This window comes from Arvicola amphibius, chromosome 1, assembly GCF_903992535.2.
Source record: "Arvicola amphibius chromosome 1, mArvAmp1.2, whole genome shotgun sequence".
NCBI classification, from domain to species: Eukaryota; Metazoa; Chordata; class Mammalia; order Rodentia; family Cricetidae; genus Arvicola; species Arvicola amphibius.
The window spans coordinates 148,230,881-148,247,534 of NC_052047.1; the positions used below are offsets into that span (position 1 = coordinate 148,230,881).

At 43.9% G+C, this 16,654-nt stretch overlaps 1 protein-coding gene across 1 annotated transcript in view; it reads right to left on the reverse strand.

Annotated features, from left to right (window-relative positions):
• Positions 1 to 217: 217 nt before the first annotated feature.
• The window catches only part of Kdm2a (lysine demethylase 2A), a 76,062-nt gene continuing 59,625 nt past the window's right edge, over positions 218 to 16,654 (reverse strand). Inside the window, 9 exon segments of the mRNA XM_038328341.2 lie at positions 218 to 2,983; positions 3,784 to 3,999; positions 4,633 to 4,791; positions 5,968 to 6,131; positions 7,978 to 8,684; positions 10,832 to 10,921; positions 12,641 to 12,772; positions 13,182 to 13,451; positions 15,329 to 15,412. Coding sequence (XP_038184269.1) covers positions 2,802 to 2,983; positions 3,784 to 3,999; positions 4,633 to 4,791; positions 5,968 to 6,131; positions 7,978 to 8,684; positions 10,832 to 10,921; positions 12,641 to 12,772; positions 13,182 to 13,451; positions 15,329 to 15,412 — 2,004 coding nt within the window. The 3' untranslated portion in view covers positions 218 to 2,801.

The following is a 16,654-nucleotide window of genomic DNA, read 5'->3' on the forward strand; positions in this document are numbered from 1 at the left end:
GTGGGGAACTTTTAGAAAACAAAGCCCAACTAGCTTCCTTCCTTCCCTGACCCAAAATAATGCCAATGTGTCAGCTGGTAGCTAAGACTCATTCCCTTAATGCTTACATTTAATTTAAAAATCTTAGCACAACATTGGAGATTGACTCTAAATAAGCAACAAAAAAATATATATTTACAATATTTCTCCCCCCCAAAAACAAACCCTTTAAACATAGTGACTTTAGGAGTTTTATTTATTGAGCAGTTATTTTTTAATCACCAAGTGATTTTATATTATATATATATAGTTATATATATATATATAATTTTCTTCCTTTCCTTTGTGGTTTTTTGCCCCAATATGTGGAAAGATGAAGGCAGAGGTCTGATCCTACAGTCTGAAGAGGCCAGGCTCTGGCAAGACCACAGCTCAGAGTAGATGCAGGACTATGAACGTACATGTTCTTGCCCCCAGAGACACTTCTCTCCTTTGCAAGGACCAACCCTCACCTCTAAAAAGCCATTCTCCCTCATAGTTCTAAAGAAAAGAAAGACCCAATTAGGGCATCAGTCCATCTGCTGCCATCCTGAGCTCCCTTTTCAGCTGACGAATTTCTGTGTGGTAAAACATTTGCTTTTTCCAAACCTAAATGCAAAGACCAAAACCCCAGACAAGCCATCAGCTTAGAATTTCTGTGGATGAACTGTCCCAAAGGTCAGAGGCACTCTCTCCCGGCACAATCCCTGCTCTGAAGGGGTCTCTCCACCTCCCCTTTTATAAAAAGACGACAAACAAAACTTAGTAATTTTAGTATTTTCCACAGGAGCAACCAAAAAGAAAAAAAAAAGAAAAAAAAGAGGCAGGAAGCTTCTAATGATAGGTCATTAATAATATTAATAAGGTTTTGCTCAACACCCAGGGTTCTTTACAGAAGTTCCCCTAATTGAGGCACTCTGGAATAAGTCACTGGCGTTTCCTCAATATTTCAGCCCCAGAATCCGGGGTCCTGAAGACCAATGGAATGGCAGAGGGTCATGGAGGCAGACTACTGTTTTTTAGGTGCAGCCAAGAGAATCAGCAGATTGGAAGAAACAATGCCACCCCTTGCCAGAACCCAGTTTTCCTGGAAAAATAACTGGTTAATACCAGGGTCAAAGCTCTGCTAAGTGGCAAAGGTGTGTGTGTGGGGGGGTGCTTCTGCCTCTATTGCTTTGGCAGTGGCAAGGGTGCAGTTAGCATCTCTCATTGGGGCGGTTCACACTTCAGACTCATGGTGGCCTGGGCTCTGTCCCCTCCTGATGGAGTTTAGGAAAGCCTGAGGCTGGATTACAGGAAATAGGGTGGGAAGGAGTATGGCTAGGGGAAGAGAAGGCGGGGGTAAGGCTGTGCTATCAATCTCCTACAGATGGGGAGCAGAGTGCAAATTTGCATGTATCACTGATAAACTCTGGCCACAGGCCTCTGCTGAGCATCTCCTCACACTCTAAATATTGACCCAGAATAATTCGACCATTTTTTTCTTTTTTTCTTTTAAAGTGCAAAAAGCTCTCTGCTGCCCTAGAGAGAGGATCTTTGGACAGGCCGTTCAATGCAAAGTAAAAGGGGGCAGCTGATGGGGCTTGGAAAAGGGTGGTGGAGTGGGAGACACCATGCTCCCCTCCTTCCCTGCACACACGCGCAGCACACTCAGCCAGACACACAGAGGCACATGCACACACACTTCCAAGGCTGCAGGCAGAGGGCAGGAAACTGGCTTCCAATCAGGACTCCCCTTAAAAGGCACCAGGTCAGTGAGTTGCTAGGCTGTACACATGCCTGGTCTCAGAGGGCTATGCTAAACCAGAGGCCTAGAGGAACCTGGCCTGGAGGCAGGTGGGGACTTAACCAGTCCTCTGTTCCCCAAACCTGAGGAAACAGACTGCTCCATCTGAGGACAACGCATTCTAGGAAAGTCCTGTTCAGGCAGGAAAGAGGACAAGGGCAGTTGGCTTTGGGAGTGGGGAGGGGAGATGATGCCTGTCTTAGAATATGCCTGGGTGGCAATAAAATGGAGCATCTCTGGGGGTACAATTCCAGCTCCTTGGAAGAGCTTTTAATAACCCCAGTAAGTGCAACAATAAACTCAGAGACTAGTGGGAAAGTTTAGGGGGGTGGTGGCAGAATGGGGACTATATTATGTGAATGAGCATGAGTGTTGGACAGCATCAAGCCCAGGGAAAAGAAAAGGGGCTAGCACAGACATGGAACAACGCTTCAGACACCTCACAGCACCATTGAGACCTGCCAGGTCTGGTGTTCCTAGGGCTGTTGGCCCCTCCTGCAGAAGCTGGGAGAGTATAACGGAGGAGAGACACGCAACGGACACCATGAGGAGAACCTGGCTAGGGAGACAAGGCCACCTTTCTCCCTGGAGTTTGCTCAGACCTTCCTCCCTAGAGTTTGCTCAGAACCAGGCACTGCTGGGTGACCATGGGTGAGAAGGAAGGGCTCTTGGCCCAGTGCAGGTGAAAATGCACAAATTCCCCCAAACTGAGAGTCCAGCTTCTCAGCTGGCAGACGAGCAAGCAAGCAGGCACTGGGACAGCACAGCCTGTGCTTTCTCCTTGATCGACCTCTCCTCTCTTTTCCTTGGGAGAAAGAGGAGCAAGCAAGTGACCTTGGTGTCCACCATCCTCTCTGCCCCACCTGTGGGAGAAGGGCTCAGAGAAAAGAGAGCAGAGAGGGAGTGTGTCATTGGCCTCAGAACCTGCGCAGGGAGAGACTCTCCTTGGTGGGAAGGCAGGGGAAGATTTTCCTGTTCAGTCCGGGCTGAGCATGTCTTAGCTAATCTTCTGTATCAGTTTCTCATCAGACAGGCAGTAGAGGCTGTTGATGGACAAGTCTGAGATGAAGTGCTCACAGGCTTTTCTAGTGATCTGTTTGCATCCTCGAAGGTCAATCAAGGTGACATTAGCAATTCGCCTTAGGAAGAACAGGGTCTGGTCTGTCAATTTATTGCAACCTGTGGGCAACATGTCCAAGAGAAGAAAGATCACAAACATGTAGCCACAGATGCCCATTTCTGTCATTCAGTTCTACTTTTCTCCAAAATGCTAAATCAAAGTCCATTTTGTCACATGCTGAGAGACCACAGGTGCCATAAGCACTGTGGCTCTTGCTGCCTTCCTGCAAGCACCATGGGCGAGTGAGCAGCATGGGGCCATTGGCTAACCAGACTACAGCTGGATGGCAACCATACATGCAGGCATCTGAGTTTATTACCTGCTTTTGAGATCTTTTGGTTAAAAAGGAACAGAAGTCTCTTGTTCTCCTGCAGATGTAAACTTTTTGTTGTTTTGAAACAGGGCTTCTCTGTGTAGGCCTAGCCTAGCTGTCCTGGAACTCACTCTGTAGACCAAGCTGACTTCAAATTCAGAGATTTGCCTGCCTTGTCTCTCAAGAGCATGTACCACCAAAACCTGGCCAAGATGTACATTCTCAAAATTTATTATTTATTTTTCTGAGACAAGGTCTCATTATGTAAACCTCGATGACCTCAAACTCAAGAAATTTACCCTCCTCTGCTTCCCAAATACTGGCATTGAAGGTGTGTGCCACCATGCCCAGCTGTTTTTGTGTGTTTGCTAATGTGTGTGTAGGTGCTCAAAGACTAGAAGAAGGTGTCTGATCCTCAGAAGCTAGAGTTACAAGTGGTTGTGAACCACGTGACATGGGGACCACTGAGGCACCTCAGATATAAATCAATAAGCAAACATGGTTTAGTTCAGAAAGCAAAGAAACCACCTAATATCCCAAGCATACCTGCCATATTGAGCTCTGTGAGGGAGTATCGAGTGGAAGACCCGACAGCAGTGAGTAGGTTGGAGGATTGATCTGTAAGGTGGCTGCAGTGACTGAGGTCGAGTCTAGACAAAAGGGGCATGTGGCGAATGATGAGTCGGAGAGTGGCATCTGTGATGTCAAGGCCTGCCAGCCGGAAGTCAGTCATGTTCCGGAGCTTGCTTCGATTGTCCTGACCTGCACAGGCAAAAAAAGAAGTTTATGCCAGGTGGTAGTGGCACACACCTTTAATCTCAGCACCCGAGAGGCAGACACAGGTGAATCTTTTTGAGTACAAGGTGAGCCTAATCTATAGCACAAGTTCCAGGACAGGCTCCAAAAGCTACAGGGAAATCCTGTCTCAAAAATCAAACCAAACCAAATCAAACCAAAATCTTAGATCAAAACTTTTAATTCTCTACCAAAGCCCTAGGTAGCAGCAGCTATATGCTTGCTAGGGTTAAGCAGAACTGCCACACTTAACCCTTCCCATAGGGAGTAAACAATGTTTCTAGAAAACAATGTTAAGTTTTCTGTCTTCTCAGTATCAGATTGTATGCCCCACTTTCAAGGTGATGTGTGGAATGGGCCTATGCTCTTCACAGTCCAGCATACAAAGAACTTCAATTTCCTACTCTGACCCAGAAGCCTTACAAGACTTTCTCAGGCTTATGCTCTCTGGGTCTGAACTAAATGCAAAGAATGAACTGCCTCCTGTTTGTGGGTGTTATCTGCTTATATATAACCTCTGTATTTTAGCCTTAGTTTCAAGGTCTGTCCAAAAAGAAAGCTACACGAAGACAGATACAGATAGGCAGGCCCAGATCATACCTGGTTTATCTGTGGGTGGAGTCAGCAAGTCCCGAATTTGAGGGTCTTTAATTCCTACTGCCCACCGAAGATCAAGGGTCCTGAGAAGGGGGCAGCTGGAGCTGCTGAGGGCAGAGACTGCAGACCAGGAACAGCCTGCTAGGAGGAGATCTTTCAGTCCTGCAACAAATGGAAACAGACATACATCATATTCTACATTTAGAGAATTCAAAGTCTCAGTTACCAGCTGTTCTGGGCAAAAGAAATGGATCTCTAGTCTTAAAGGAAGGACTATGTTCTAGCTCTAGTAACCAAGTCTAAAGATTGCCATGGTGTTTAGGCCTCCAAGTTACAGCTTTTACTTTGGTGTTAAAATGAACTAATGGAAAGGGTGGTGGTGGTGCGTTCCTTTAATCCCAGCAAGGGCAGGAGGATCTCTGAGTTCCAGGACAGCGAGGATTACGAAGAAAAACCTCATCTTGAAGGAAAAAACAAACATAAAACAAAACAACCAATAATTGTTAGAGCAAGGTGTGGTAGCACACACTTTTAATCCCAGCACTTAAGAGGCATAGGCAGACAGATCTCTGTTGAGTTCATCATAGTTTAAGAACACAAAGTGAGACCATCTCAAAATAAAACAAACAAATGAACAAACAAACAAAAAACTCAATTGCTGGAGTGAGATGGGGTTAGGGAGATGGCTAAGTACTTACCATTCAAATAAGACCAGAATCCATATCCCCAGAAACCACATAAATGTCAGGTGGACATGACAGTCTGCTAGTAATTACAGCCTTGAAAAGAGACGGGATCTCCACAAACGGTATATCAAAAACTAGCTACATCACATGAAAGCTGTGGGGTGTGACTGACAGATCCTGCCTCAAGTGGGAGAGTAATTCAAGGTTCCTGATACCAACTTCTAATGTATATGTACACACAAATGCACACCCACCCACATCCATATACAAGGAAAGTAAACACCCAACTGCTTAGTTTCTATTGGAGCAACAGATGCTGTGTGTGGTTTCTGTCCTTCTCGGATCTCAAAATACTGAAGGGTTAACAGGGGCCGACGGAGGCAAAATCAGACCCAAGTTTCTTCTTCTATGCTCAGGAAATGTGCTGGGCTGGAGCAGCAACCCAAACATTCTCTGCATCTAGTGCAGTCACCAATCCAGCAATGCCTTAGAGACTGGCAGGCTCAGTGGCCCTGGGAAAGGCTATCTCTTGCTTTTCGGAAAGACAGCCACATTACAAGACTGCTGCCTCAGCTTCAAACTACACTGCGTTAGTTTAAAGCAGTGTTGATGACAGCCTAATATCCCCTCTGCTGGTCCTCTGCTCACCTACCTGGCAGCCTATTGACCAGCCACGTCAGCTGCTTTTTGGAGATGTTAGTCCAACTAAGGTCGAGGCTTACTGGCTGGCGCTTGATGATGCCACTGAGAGCTTGGGGTACGATGGCCTTACACCTACTCAAGTCAATTTTTGTCCAAAGTCGTTTATCACAGCACCTGTAAGAGGAAAGAGAATTTAACCAATTTGATATTCCTGTCAAAGGCACTCTCTAGAAGGCTTCTGGTAAAGGCAGAATACCTGAAGGCCATTCCTCTACCTTCTATAGAAAACCAAGGATCACTCATTTTGTGCCATAGAATCAGGTAAAAACTGCCTTGTTTTTTTAATAACTAGACATCTTGCAAATCAAGGTTAAGGTAGTCCCACAATAGTATACTGTGTTCTAAAACAGTATGACTTTTGTTGAAAGATGTGCAGAACATTTAATCAATTTTAAAAAATACTTTAATTTTTAAAAATAATTTTCAAAATTTATTTTATGTGCATTGTTGTGAAGGTATCAGATCCCCTGAAACTCAAGTTACAGACAGTTGTGAGCTGCCATGTGGGTGCTGGGAACTGAACCTGGATCCTCTGGAAGAGCAATGACTGCTCTTAACCGCTGAGCCGTTTCTCCAGCCTACTTTAATTTTTAAATTTCTTAATTTCTTACTGCTCAGAATGCCTTGATTTGCTTCTTTCCCTTGTCACAGCTGAGGGAGATCAAGGATGCTACTGAGCAACACTACATCACATCTTGCTTTGAGCCTATTACTGTCTTGGGCCAAATAAGGCTCTCTATCGGTCTAGAGAGACCTCTTCCATACTCAGACATCTGTTTCCCTGCTACCTTGACATCAGCCAGACCAGTCTAAAACTGAAAGGCAGAGGCCTTTCTACTGCAGTCCACAGATAGTACCATATCATGCAGGCTTCTATTTAATGTTATAGTCCTTGCTCCTGAGTTTAGCCTGCCTGGCAGGGGACAAGGAGATTAATATGTAATAGGAGCCTTACATGCCTTGGCCTGAAAACCAAGGAGTAGAGCCTGGCAGGCCCGCTTACTTGACAAAAAGAAATGAACAGAATATGGGTAGATCACACATTAATTCTAATTCAAGAAATAACTTTGTATTGGCCAAGTTATTAAACTGACAAAATCTCACTGATAGCACACCAAATATCAATGATAGAAGTCCTTAAATAAATAAATATGCAACATGCCAGAACACACTGCTAGACCTATCTGATTCAACAGGCGTGGGGATCTGTTTTCCTCCCCCATATCCACTCTTTTTTGCTTCTGTCTCCTGAATGCTGGGATTACATGTATATACTACTGCACTCTAAAAAGCTCCCAGATATATATTTGGTCAGAACACCAAATTTGGGAACAATAGTAATCGAGTGTGACCAAAATAAAAAATATACTCCCATATGGAAAGCCTCACGATGTCCCACAGCAATTTAATCAATCATTAGCTCTAGGGATTGTCCCCACTAAGTGTCTGTCCAATTGGAGACAGGGCCATTAGGAAGGATAATTAAGTATCAGCTTCAGAACTGGGTTCTGCTTGTTGAAGGAATAAGAATTCAAGTTTGGGGGAATAATTCAAACTGGAAGCTGAACTTAGAGGTGGAGACACTAATGAATACCAAAACTGGAAGATTTGAGCACCTTCAAATTCATTTTGGAAAGTCTGTCCATCCCTCCTGGTGCAATCCTGTCATTAAATACTGGACCACTACCTAGCATGTCATACTCTCAAGCAGCACAGGGTAAGTTAGGGGAGGGAAGACAGGCTTACAACCTCCAAGACCCTACATTTTAGAACAAGCCATCCCTTATCAGTTTGCCTTTCCCCAGCAGAGAGAAGGAAACAGGGTCAAATTCCACTAACATCTGCAGGTACAATGGACTACATCTTTAACAGCACCCACAGACTAGGTCCCTTTACTAATACAGAAGACCTGCCACCTACTCCCCTGCCCCTATTCCTGACCCCCTGTATCCCTGCTCACCATTTATACCACGTCTTGCACACTCGCATACATTCACAAAGTTCTCTGCGGCTGAGGTAGCGGAAGACAGACATCCAGACCTCCCGCTGCATCCAGCTTTCGTCTCCATCCTGAGCCCAACTGCCCCGGCCATTCAGCCTGGCTGCACCCCCCTCCTCTGCACTGTCATCTTCCTCCTCCTCCTCTTCCTCCTCCTCTCCCCCTAGCCCCTCCTCATCCCCATGCTGGGGGTTTCGGGCTCGGCAGTGCTGCATCAGCACACGGGGATTTGGGCGAAGGTTGGCAGAGGAAGCTGTGATGGCCTGCAGCTTGGGCACAATGGAAGTCCCGTGGAGCTCTTTGGTGGGCCTCTGTAGCGTGACAGTGAGGTACGATCCCCGGATCTTGGCTTTCTCAACTTCAGACAGCTCCTTTTTGCCGCTGGGATTGTTCTCCTTTTCCCGTACCATGGTGCGCTCTGTGGCTTGCAGTCGCAGCAACTGCCGCCGTTTGAAGCGCTCATCACGGCTGGCACTGTGGTGGTCACTGGGGCCAGCCCCAGGGGATGACCGAGTCACCACACCCCGAGGAGAAACAGGGTCATGGATGAGCTGCAGCATGGAAGTAGGTGAGTGAGGTGGGGGTGTTAGGGGCTCCTCGCAGCTCCTCAGGGGCCGTAGGACTTTGGCTTGCACAGCTTCTTCATCACTCTCTTCTATTTTCCGCTTCTGTAAAATGCCCAGAAAAGAAATACCAGTGCTTCCTTTTTTTTTCTAAACCTTCTAAAGTTAATAAGGAGAACCTGAGAGAAGGCAGGTCACTGCTGCCCATTCAGCCTACCAAGATCAGCAACTGAACTCACACTCAGGCCATAGAATGCTGATTTCAGAACACAAAATCCTTATATGGTCACTTGGGAAACAGATCTGTGAGAAAAGGTTTGTGTCAAGTACAGAGAACTAAAATCTAGAACACAAGGTTTCTTGATTCTCTACCCTACCTTATTCATTGCACCTCAATTTTTGGGTATGTCTTTGGGTAAGAAACTATTTTAGCATTACAACTCTACTTTTGTGTAACTTTATGTCTCTAATTTAGCTCTTTCACAATCAAGTGATGCATCCATGTTGATAAGAGAAAAATTGCTCATCTAACCATGAACAAAGAAGTATCAGATTTCACTGCTTCTCAGCTATCAATTCTACAGAACCTCAATTCAGCTGTCCATGAGGAACCCTGCCACTGCAGAGATCTGCCTATGATTATGGTAAAGAATACCAAATCCCACAAGGCCCAGATGTCACGCTGTAGTACCCGTGCTTTCCAGATGCCTGTCTGTTCCTACAATTATGGTTCCTACCATGACTATGCTGAGACAAAAATCAGTCAACATATGTCATCAAATACCCTATTTATAATCAAATATCCGATTTATTAATCGGATTTTCCATAAGGAGACACTGTATTGCCAGCAAAAGTCCTGGTCTATATTTCTTTTGCTCTTTACATGGGGAGGAAATGATCACCTTTGTTCTGGAACTATTTTTTACAGCATATTAAAATGCAATAGGAACAGCATTTGCCACCCTCAACTGCACTAGTGAAGACAAATTCAAAAGCTACTAGTTCAAGAATGGAATGAGAACTTTAGGAGTAGTCAGCTCCACAAACCCTCACTCTTTTAAAATATTCATTTATTTATTATGTATACAATATTCTGTCTGCGTGTATGCCTGCAGGCCAGAAGAGGGCACAGACCTCATTAGAGATGGTTGTGAGCCACCATGTGGTTGCCGGGAATTGAACTCAGGGCCTTTGGAAGAGCAGGCAATGCTCTAAACCGCTGAGCCATCTCTCCAGCCCAAACCCTCATTCTTAAAAATATTTCAACTAGCCTGGCATGATATACACACCTTTAATCTCAGCACTGGAGAGACAGATGGTTCTCTGTGAGTTCAAAGCCAGCCTGATCTACATAGTTGAATTCCAGGCCAGCAAAGGTTACACAGTGAAACCTTGTCTCAACATACCAAATCAACAAAAAATATTGACTAAAATTTCAACTGCCCCAGAGCCCAAGTGGAAGAAATAAAAAACAAACAAACAAACACACAAAAAAAAAACAAGCAATTTCCTTTATGTTTTTTGCTCATGACTGTGCAGGGTCCTTGAAGAACTGACAGTAAGTAGTCATCACTTGCTGTCTGTGCCCTCAACAGGTCCAGCCTTGCCAGTATGAATAACCAGAGTCCTTTAGGCCCTATGATGTTACTGGTGACCATTAGGGCAACAACCTTAGCTGCCCTGGACTAAGGTCATGAAGCTAGCTCCACTCTCTCTTGTGGAGTGGCTTTGGAACTGCTTCTAAAGTGCATGTTTGGGCGCATGGGGCAGGTAAGAACAAAGAGGTAAAGATGAGGGGGAAAAAAAGTAAACCTGCTTAACCGGAAACTCTAGTGTATGAATCTAGTATGTAACAGCACCACAGGCCAGCCTGCCTCCTCCACTAGTTACATTCCTCAGGACAAAGTTACACACCTAATTCTCCAAATCAATAACCCAGGGATGGTTCCTGCCTTTCTAGTACCCTACAGAATAAAAAGGACATCAGGAATCCCTACTGGAACAGTACCTAGTAATACAAAAAGCAAAAACTAAAACAAAAAACCCCAAGAACACTAGCAAAACCCCAAAGCCAAAACAAAATAAAAACACAAACCAAAACAAAAAACAAAGAAAAAAAAGCAAAAACCAAACCAAGCCAAAAACCCCCACAAACAAACAGGAAAAAAAAAATCTTGAATCAGAGAAAGCCCATGCTATTGTAAAGTCCAGTGAGTGCACAGCAACCTACCAGACTCAACATTTCCTTTACCTGGGCTTTCTCCGAGCTGTCTTCCTGGTAACACTTTGGACACTCCCAGCAATTTGGCAATTCCTCGTTAAGTAACCCCTCTCCATCCATCTACAGGCATATAGAGATGTTAAAAGAAAGTTAGTCTCCTCTGCCATCTACTATTTCTAAACACACTAGTCTACATGGGAATTAAAGACTAAGAGCTACTGAACAACAAGCAACACTAACACCCACTGCCAGTCACTGGTACTCTGATTCTAGGCTCCCTGCAGAGATTTTTCAGGGACTGGGCCAGTTCAGAGTTAAGTTTCCTCTCCTAAACATCTCATTTCAATGGCACCAGACCTGACCGCTATCTGTGCAAACTAATGACTACCGAGATACAGAGATCAATAGTTTAATCTCTGTAACTCAGGGTTCTCCACTGTAAAATGTAGATACAATGTATCAACTTAATTGCTTGAGATATAATAAAATAAATCTTGGCTTGCATTAAGAACTAAATTCAAAATGTTTATGGCTGGATATGGTGGCATTTGCCCGGATTTCAGCAATTGGGAGGGAGAGGCAGAGGCAGGATGATCTCAGAAAACACAAGGTCAGCCTAATCTACAAAGTAAACTCTGACCAAATTTAACTACACAGGATGTCTCAAAACAAAAAGAAAGCTCTTCAGAGGTGTGTGGTACTCAACTCTCTATTAACGATTTGTCACAGGGAGGTACTACTTTACCAATTCTTTTCTTTTTTTCTCCCATGCCCTCTTGAGTCAGAGTCTCTATAGTAGTATAGTAGCTCAGGCTACCTTAAATTTAGACTATTTCTGCCTGAACCTACCAAGTACAGGGATTGCAGGCATGTGCCAATTACATCTAGCTTTTATCAATCAACACACATATTTTTCTTTTCTTTTTTTTTTTTTTTGGTTTTTCAAGACAGGGTTTCTCTGTGTAGCCCTGGCTGTCCTGGAACTCACAAGGTTCCACCTGCCTCTGCCTCTCGAGTGCTGGGATTAAAGGTGTAAGCCACCACCAACAAGCTATTTTTCACATTTTAATCTTTCTGAAATTGTGCAGATGACCATCACTGACAATGTCTCATATTCACTAGGTGGAAGTCCTTAATTGTTAATACTTTCTGTCAAAGCCAAAGTACCAGCACCCATGCATATCCACCCACCCACCCACTTATCCATCTACCCAATTTTGAGATTGGGGTCTGTATTATCAAGGATGACCCCAAATTCATAGGCTAAAGCCATTTCTTCACCTCAGAGTAACTGAGACGATAGGTCTATGTTACCACACCAGTTACTCATAAACATGAGACCTACATTTGACAGATACAATTTCACAGACTTGTCATAAAGATTTAGGAAAAAAAAAATCAATGTAAAGCATGCCTTCTCTTCTTTGGCTACATATCAGAACCACCCGGGGTCACCCTGAGAATATAAAATTTAAGCTAGCTCACATAATTCCATCTTTGAGATTGAGTTTTAACTAAATCTCTATTATCATGAGCTCCAAACAAGCGCACATCCAGAGATATATATATAAAGGACATAGCAGAGATGTCTGGGGGCTTGAAGCATCCTCAAACAAGTCTGGTTTCACTGTTAGCTGGGACATGAACTAGTAGTCTACTTTGTATTCTATCCTCAAACTATCACACAGTCTGATACAAAGTAGACATACAAAGAACAAGGGGCTAATGTTAAATGACTCTCCTCTGTGACAGGGAGCTGAATGTCCACAGTAGAGATGGTAACAGCCTCAACTGATAGGTGTCTTACTCTCTGTCAAGGGCCTTTAGGCATCTCTTTACCTGGAGGCAGCCAGGATGAACTATCTCATTGCAGATGCAGCATTCCATGAGTTTCTTTTCAAAGTCTTGTGTCTCTTCATTCTGATCCACCTCTCCACAGAGAGAACACGTAACTGAATGAGGCAGTCTGGGCTACAAGAGAACAAAAATCAGGAGACCAGATTCAGAATTTTTAAATTTCATGTTTCCTTTAAATGAAGATGGAGACTTGGTTTACCTGGGATGCACAGGGCAAGGTACTAAGAAAAGACCAGCAGAGGCAATTAATTCACTCTTTGGGGGCTTGCCTTTGGCCTCATAGGTCCTTTCTTATTAAGGAGGGGACAGAAAACAGTGAATTGTTCTTCAAATGCTGGGGCTGTTTCAACATTAGATGAGCACAGCCAAAATATTAGATTATTTTCCCTAGTAGATACTTTCCTTCTGAACTCAGGGAGAGAGGAACTCCATCTTAGCTGAGCCTCTCTGACTTTACGCATTACACAGTTCCTCTAGCACCAGCACCACTACTGAAAACTGTTTTACCCAGAAGATCACTTACTGCTAAGCACTGTCGGAGGACACAGGATTGCTTCATGCGTCCAGGCCCACCAAACTTCTTCATGTCCCTGCAGTAGTGGCAGACACCACATTCTCCTTGGACACATGCTTTGCATTTCCTACAGCGTACTCTTCTCCGCCTGGCTCCAGACACAATGGGGGAGGCAGCAGCAGGCCTCACAGGTGTTAAGCGTGGAGCTGGCTTCATGGTGTGAGGCTTTGTGATGGGAATGGTAGGAACCCTTACTTTTGGCCTGGTAGGGAATTTCAGCTGGAAAAAGAATGCAGCGAGGTTAACCATATTCAGGCAGAATATTTACATGGCAGTGTACCTGGCCTAGGATTTGGCAAACTCTTTTCTGTAGGCAAATTTGTCTATTTTTAAAAATAAATTTTTACTGGAACACAGCCATATTCATTTATTTTTGTATATATGGATATTTCCACATGTTACAGAACTATGACATCATGACTGTTTGCTACAGAATTTCAACATTGACAGAAAGATTTGTCAACCCCTGTCCTAATGCTCCGATACCCCTTTTCAATTTGGAGAGCCATGACCCTCTCTAAAGCTTTTGGGGTTAAGCACCTTATACTGAAGTCACCAAAAGACCCAAAATTCCCATAGTTCTTTATAACTCAGAATATGCTCAAACAGGATGGCAAAGTCCTGGAAGGTCAAACTAGTCTTACTAATTTATCACTCCTAATGGTATCACACAACTTGTTATACTGCATCTAATAACATTTAAGAGTGGAATAAATGCCAATGTTTGTAATTTTAGCACTTGTGTTTAGTTACCTTGGTAGGGACCTTTCCAAGGGTAAGAACCATATCTTCTACATCAGTTCTTAACAATTTTCTAACATGACTCCTATACTGAGAAAGAGATCTCTCTCTCTTTTTGTTTTTTTTGAGACAGGGTTTCTCTGTAGCTTTTGGTATCTGTCCTGGAACTAGCTCTTGTAGACCAGGCTGGCCTCGAACTCACAGAAATCCACCTGCCTCTGCCTCCGAGTGCTGGGATTAAAGGCGTGCACCACCACCGCCTGGGTGAGAGAGGTGTCTCTTTAATGACATTATTTAATCCCAGAATTTTAACACCCCTGGAATGTTATGACTTTGCAACTGCCAGCTAGGAAACACTAAGAAGAGGCTTATTTGGCTCATGGACAGACAGAATACACCAACTCTATCACAGACAGTAAGGTAAAAAACTTATGTAAGATGAAAGCTACAAGGGCACGAAAAAAATAAGACAATTAACTGATGGAAATTCTTTTTAAATCTTAGCTGGGTATAATGGTAATGTACCTGTAATCCCAGACCATAGGAGGCAAAGGCAGGCCATGAGTTCAAGGACAGCTTTGTATATACTCTGTGAGACCCCCATTTGTAAAAAGAGGAGGATAGTAAATTGTTGGGGTTATGGCCTCACCACAACAAAAAAACCTAGTCTGCCTGGCAGTGGTGGCATATACCATTAATCCCAGCACTTGGGGAGGCAGAGGCAGGCGGATCTGAGTTTAAGGCCAGCCTGGTCTATAGAGTTCCAGGATACTCAGTGCTACACAGAGAAACCCTGTCTCAAAACAAACAAACAAACCACTTTCTAGTGTTAGATACATATATACTGATTTAAATTAGCGTTAAACCATATTTAGCTGAATTTCTGGGTTAGAGGAATAGGAAATATCTACTGGAGTCAACCAATGTATACCAAAGTCTCTGAATCTGGAGAGAGGGCCAATTACCTTGAACTATGAGTCAGAACAGAACCAAGTAATGATTGACTAGAAGTTATTTTCATTAAGACAGGGTCTTGCTATGTAGCCCCGAACTCCTTCTTCGTCTATTTTCTGAGTGGGGGATCAAAGAAAGGCCTGTATCACCATGCAGGCCTATCAGGGTTTTGTTGTTTCTTGTGAGAAAGGGTCTCACTACGTAGCTCTGGCTGTCCTAAAGTCACAAAGTAGACCAGGTTGGCCTCAGACACAGAGAGATCCACAAGTCTCTCTGCCACCTTGCCCAACTCTACCAAGACATTGAATCCCATCTACCTCTAGTTGTCTTTTCAGAATGGATGGTAATGATCAAGACACAATAAACTTAAGTGGCTTGAAGATCAAAAGGAAGTCTCTTACCTTATCCCTTTTTGGCCACTGCACTATAGGGACTCCAGTGAGGGCTAACTTGGGATCACTACTGGCAAGTTCCTCCAGCAAAATCTAAGGGTCAAAGAAAAGGAAAAAGCTGAGTATGGTGAACACAAAAGCCAGTCTTACCCTTGCCCCCTTCAGCACCACAAAGAGGAGTAGGTTGCTGCATTTTGCCTGCTACAGGCTATAGCAAATCAAGTAAACAACAATGAAAGAGAACCTCGGACTGCTATCAAGACTTTAACCTTGGTTGGCTGTACAGCCACGAGCCAGTAATTCTAGGACTCAGGAAGTAGATCTACAGATCAAGTTCCACCACAGACAAGCAAGATAAAGACTTCTTTCGCTCAATACCACATCTTAATATTTTCTAATACACTGAAGCAAGTAGCTCCTACAGTGTTACAGTGCTTCTTCTCAAGCAGTTCTATACAGGACAGTAAAACTTTACATTACTTCCACCCCCCCCCTGGAAAAAAAGGGTTTCTCAGAAGCTATGGAAGCCAGTACTGGAACTTTCTCTGTAGACCAGGCTGGCCTCAAACTCACTGAGATCCACCTGCCTCTGCCCCTCCCCCCCAGCGATGGGATTAAAGTGCGCCACCACTGCCTCGGTGCCACCACTGCCTGGCTACTTTGACACTGTTCTGTAGCATCAATTATTACTAATTTTGTCTTTAAATTGTAGATGTAAGGAAAGGGGCATCAAAATGAGTGGCTAATATTGGATTAGCAAGACAACATAACCTTAATGTACTGGTTCAACAGAAGACTTGTTTTTTTGGGTAGAAGAGGGAGTCAAACTGGAGATTGAACCCACAATTTCACACATGCACATTCTAGGCTGATTCTCAACCACTGAGCTATGTCCCCTGACACAGACTTGTTCTAAGACTGATTACAGCTGCATGTCCTCTGGGAGTTCACAGAGTGCACACACAGACACACAAACATGCAAGCAGAGTCTGCTTTGCATGTATTACTATTAAGGGGAAAGGAACAGTTTTAGACCAATGGTTTTATGACTTTTAATAAAGTTTGGATGGCTTAGGAATAACTGACAGTAAGAAACTGTCACTTATGTGAATCACACTGGTTGACTTCATTTTGAGACAAATCATTTCATATCTTTAAAACAGACTCTGAATCACAAACCCCCTAGCAGAATAAATACCCCCTTTGATGACATGAACCACAAAGCAGCGCTACAGCAGAAGAATACAAGTCTAGGTTACCCTTGTCTTAAGTGCACATAGGCTGTTTTCACCAAAAACCAAACTTTGACCTAGAAGGATCAGCATACTTGGGTCA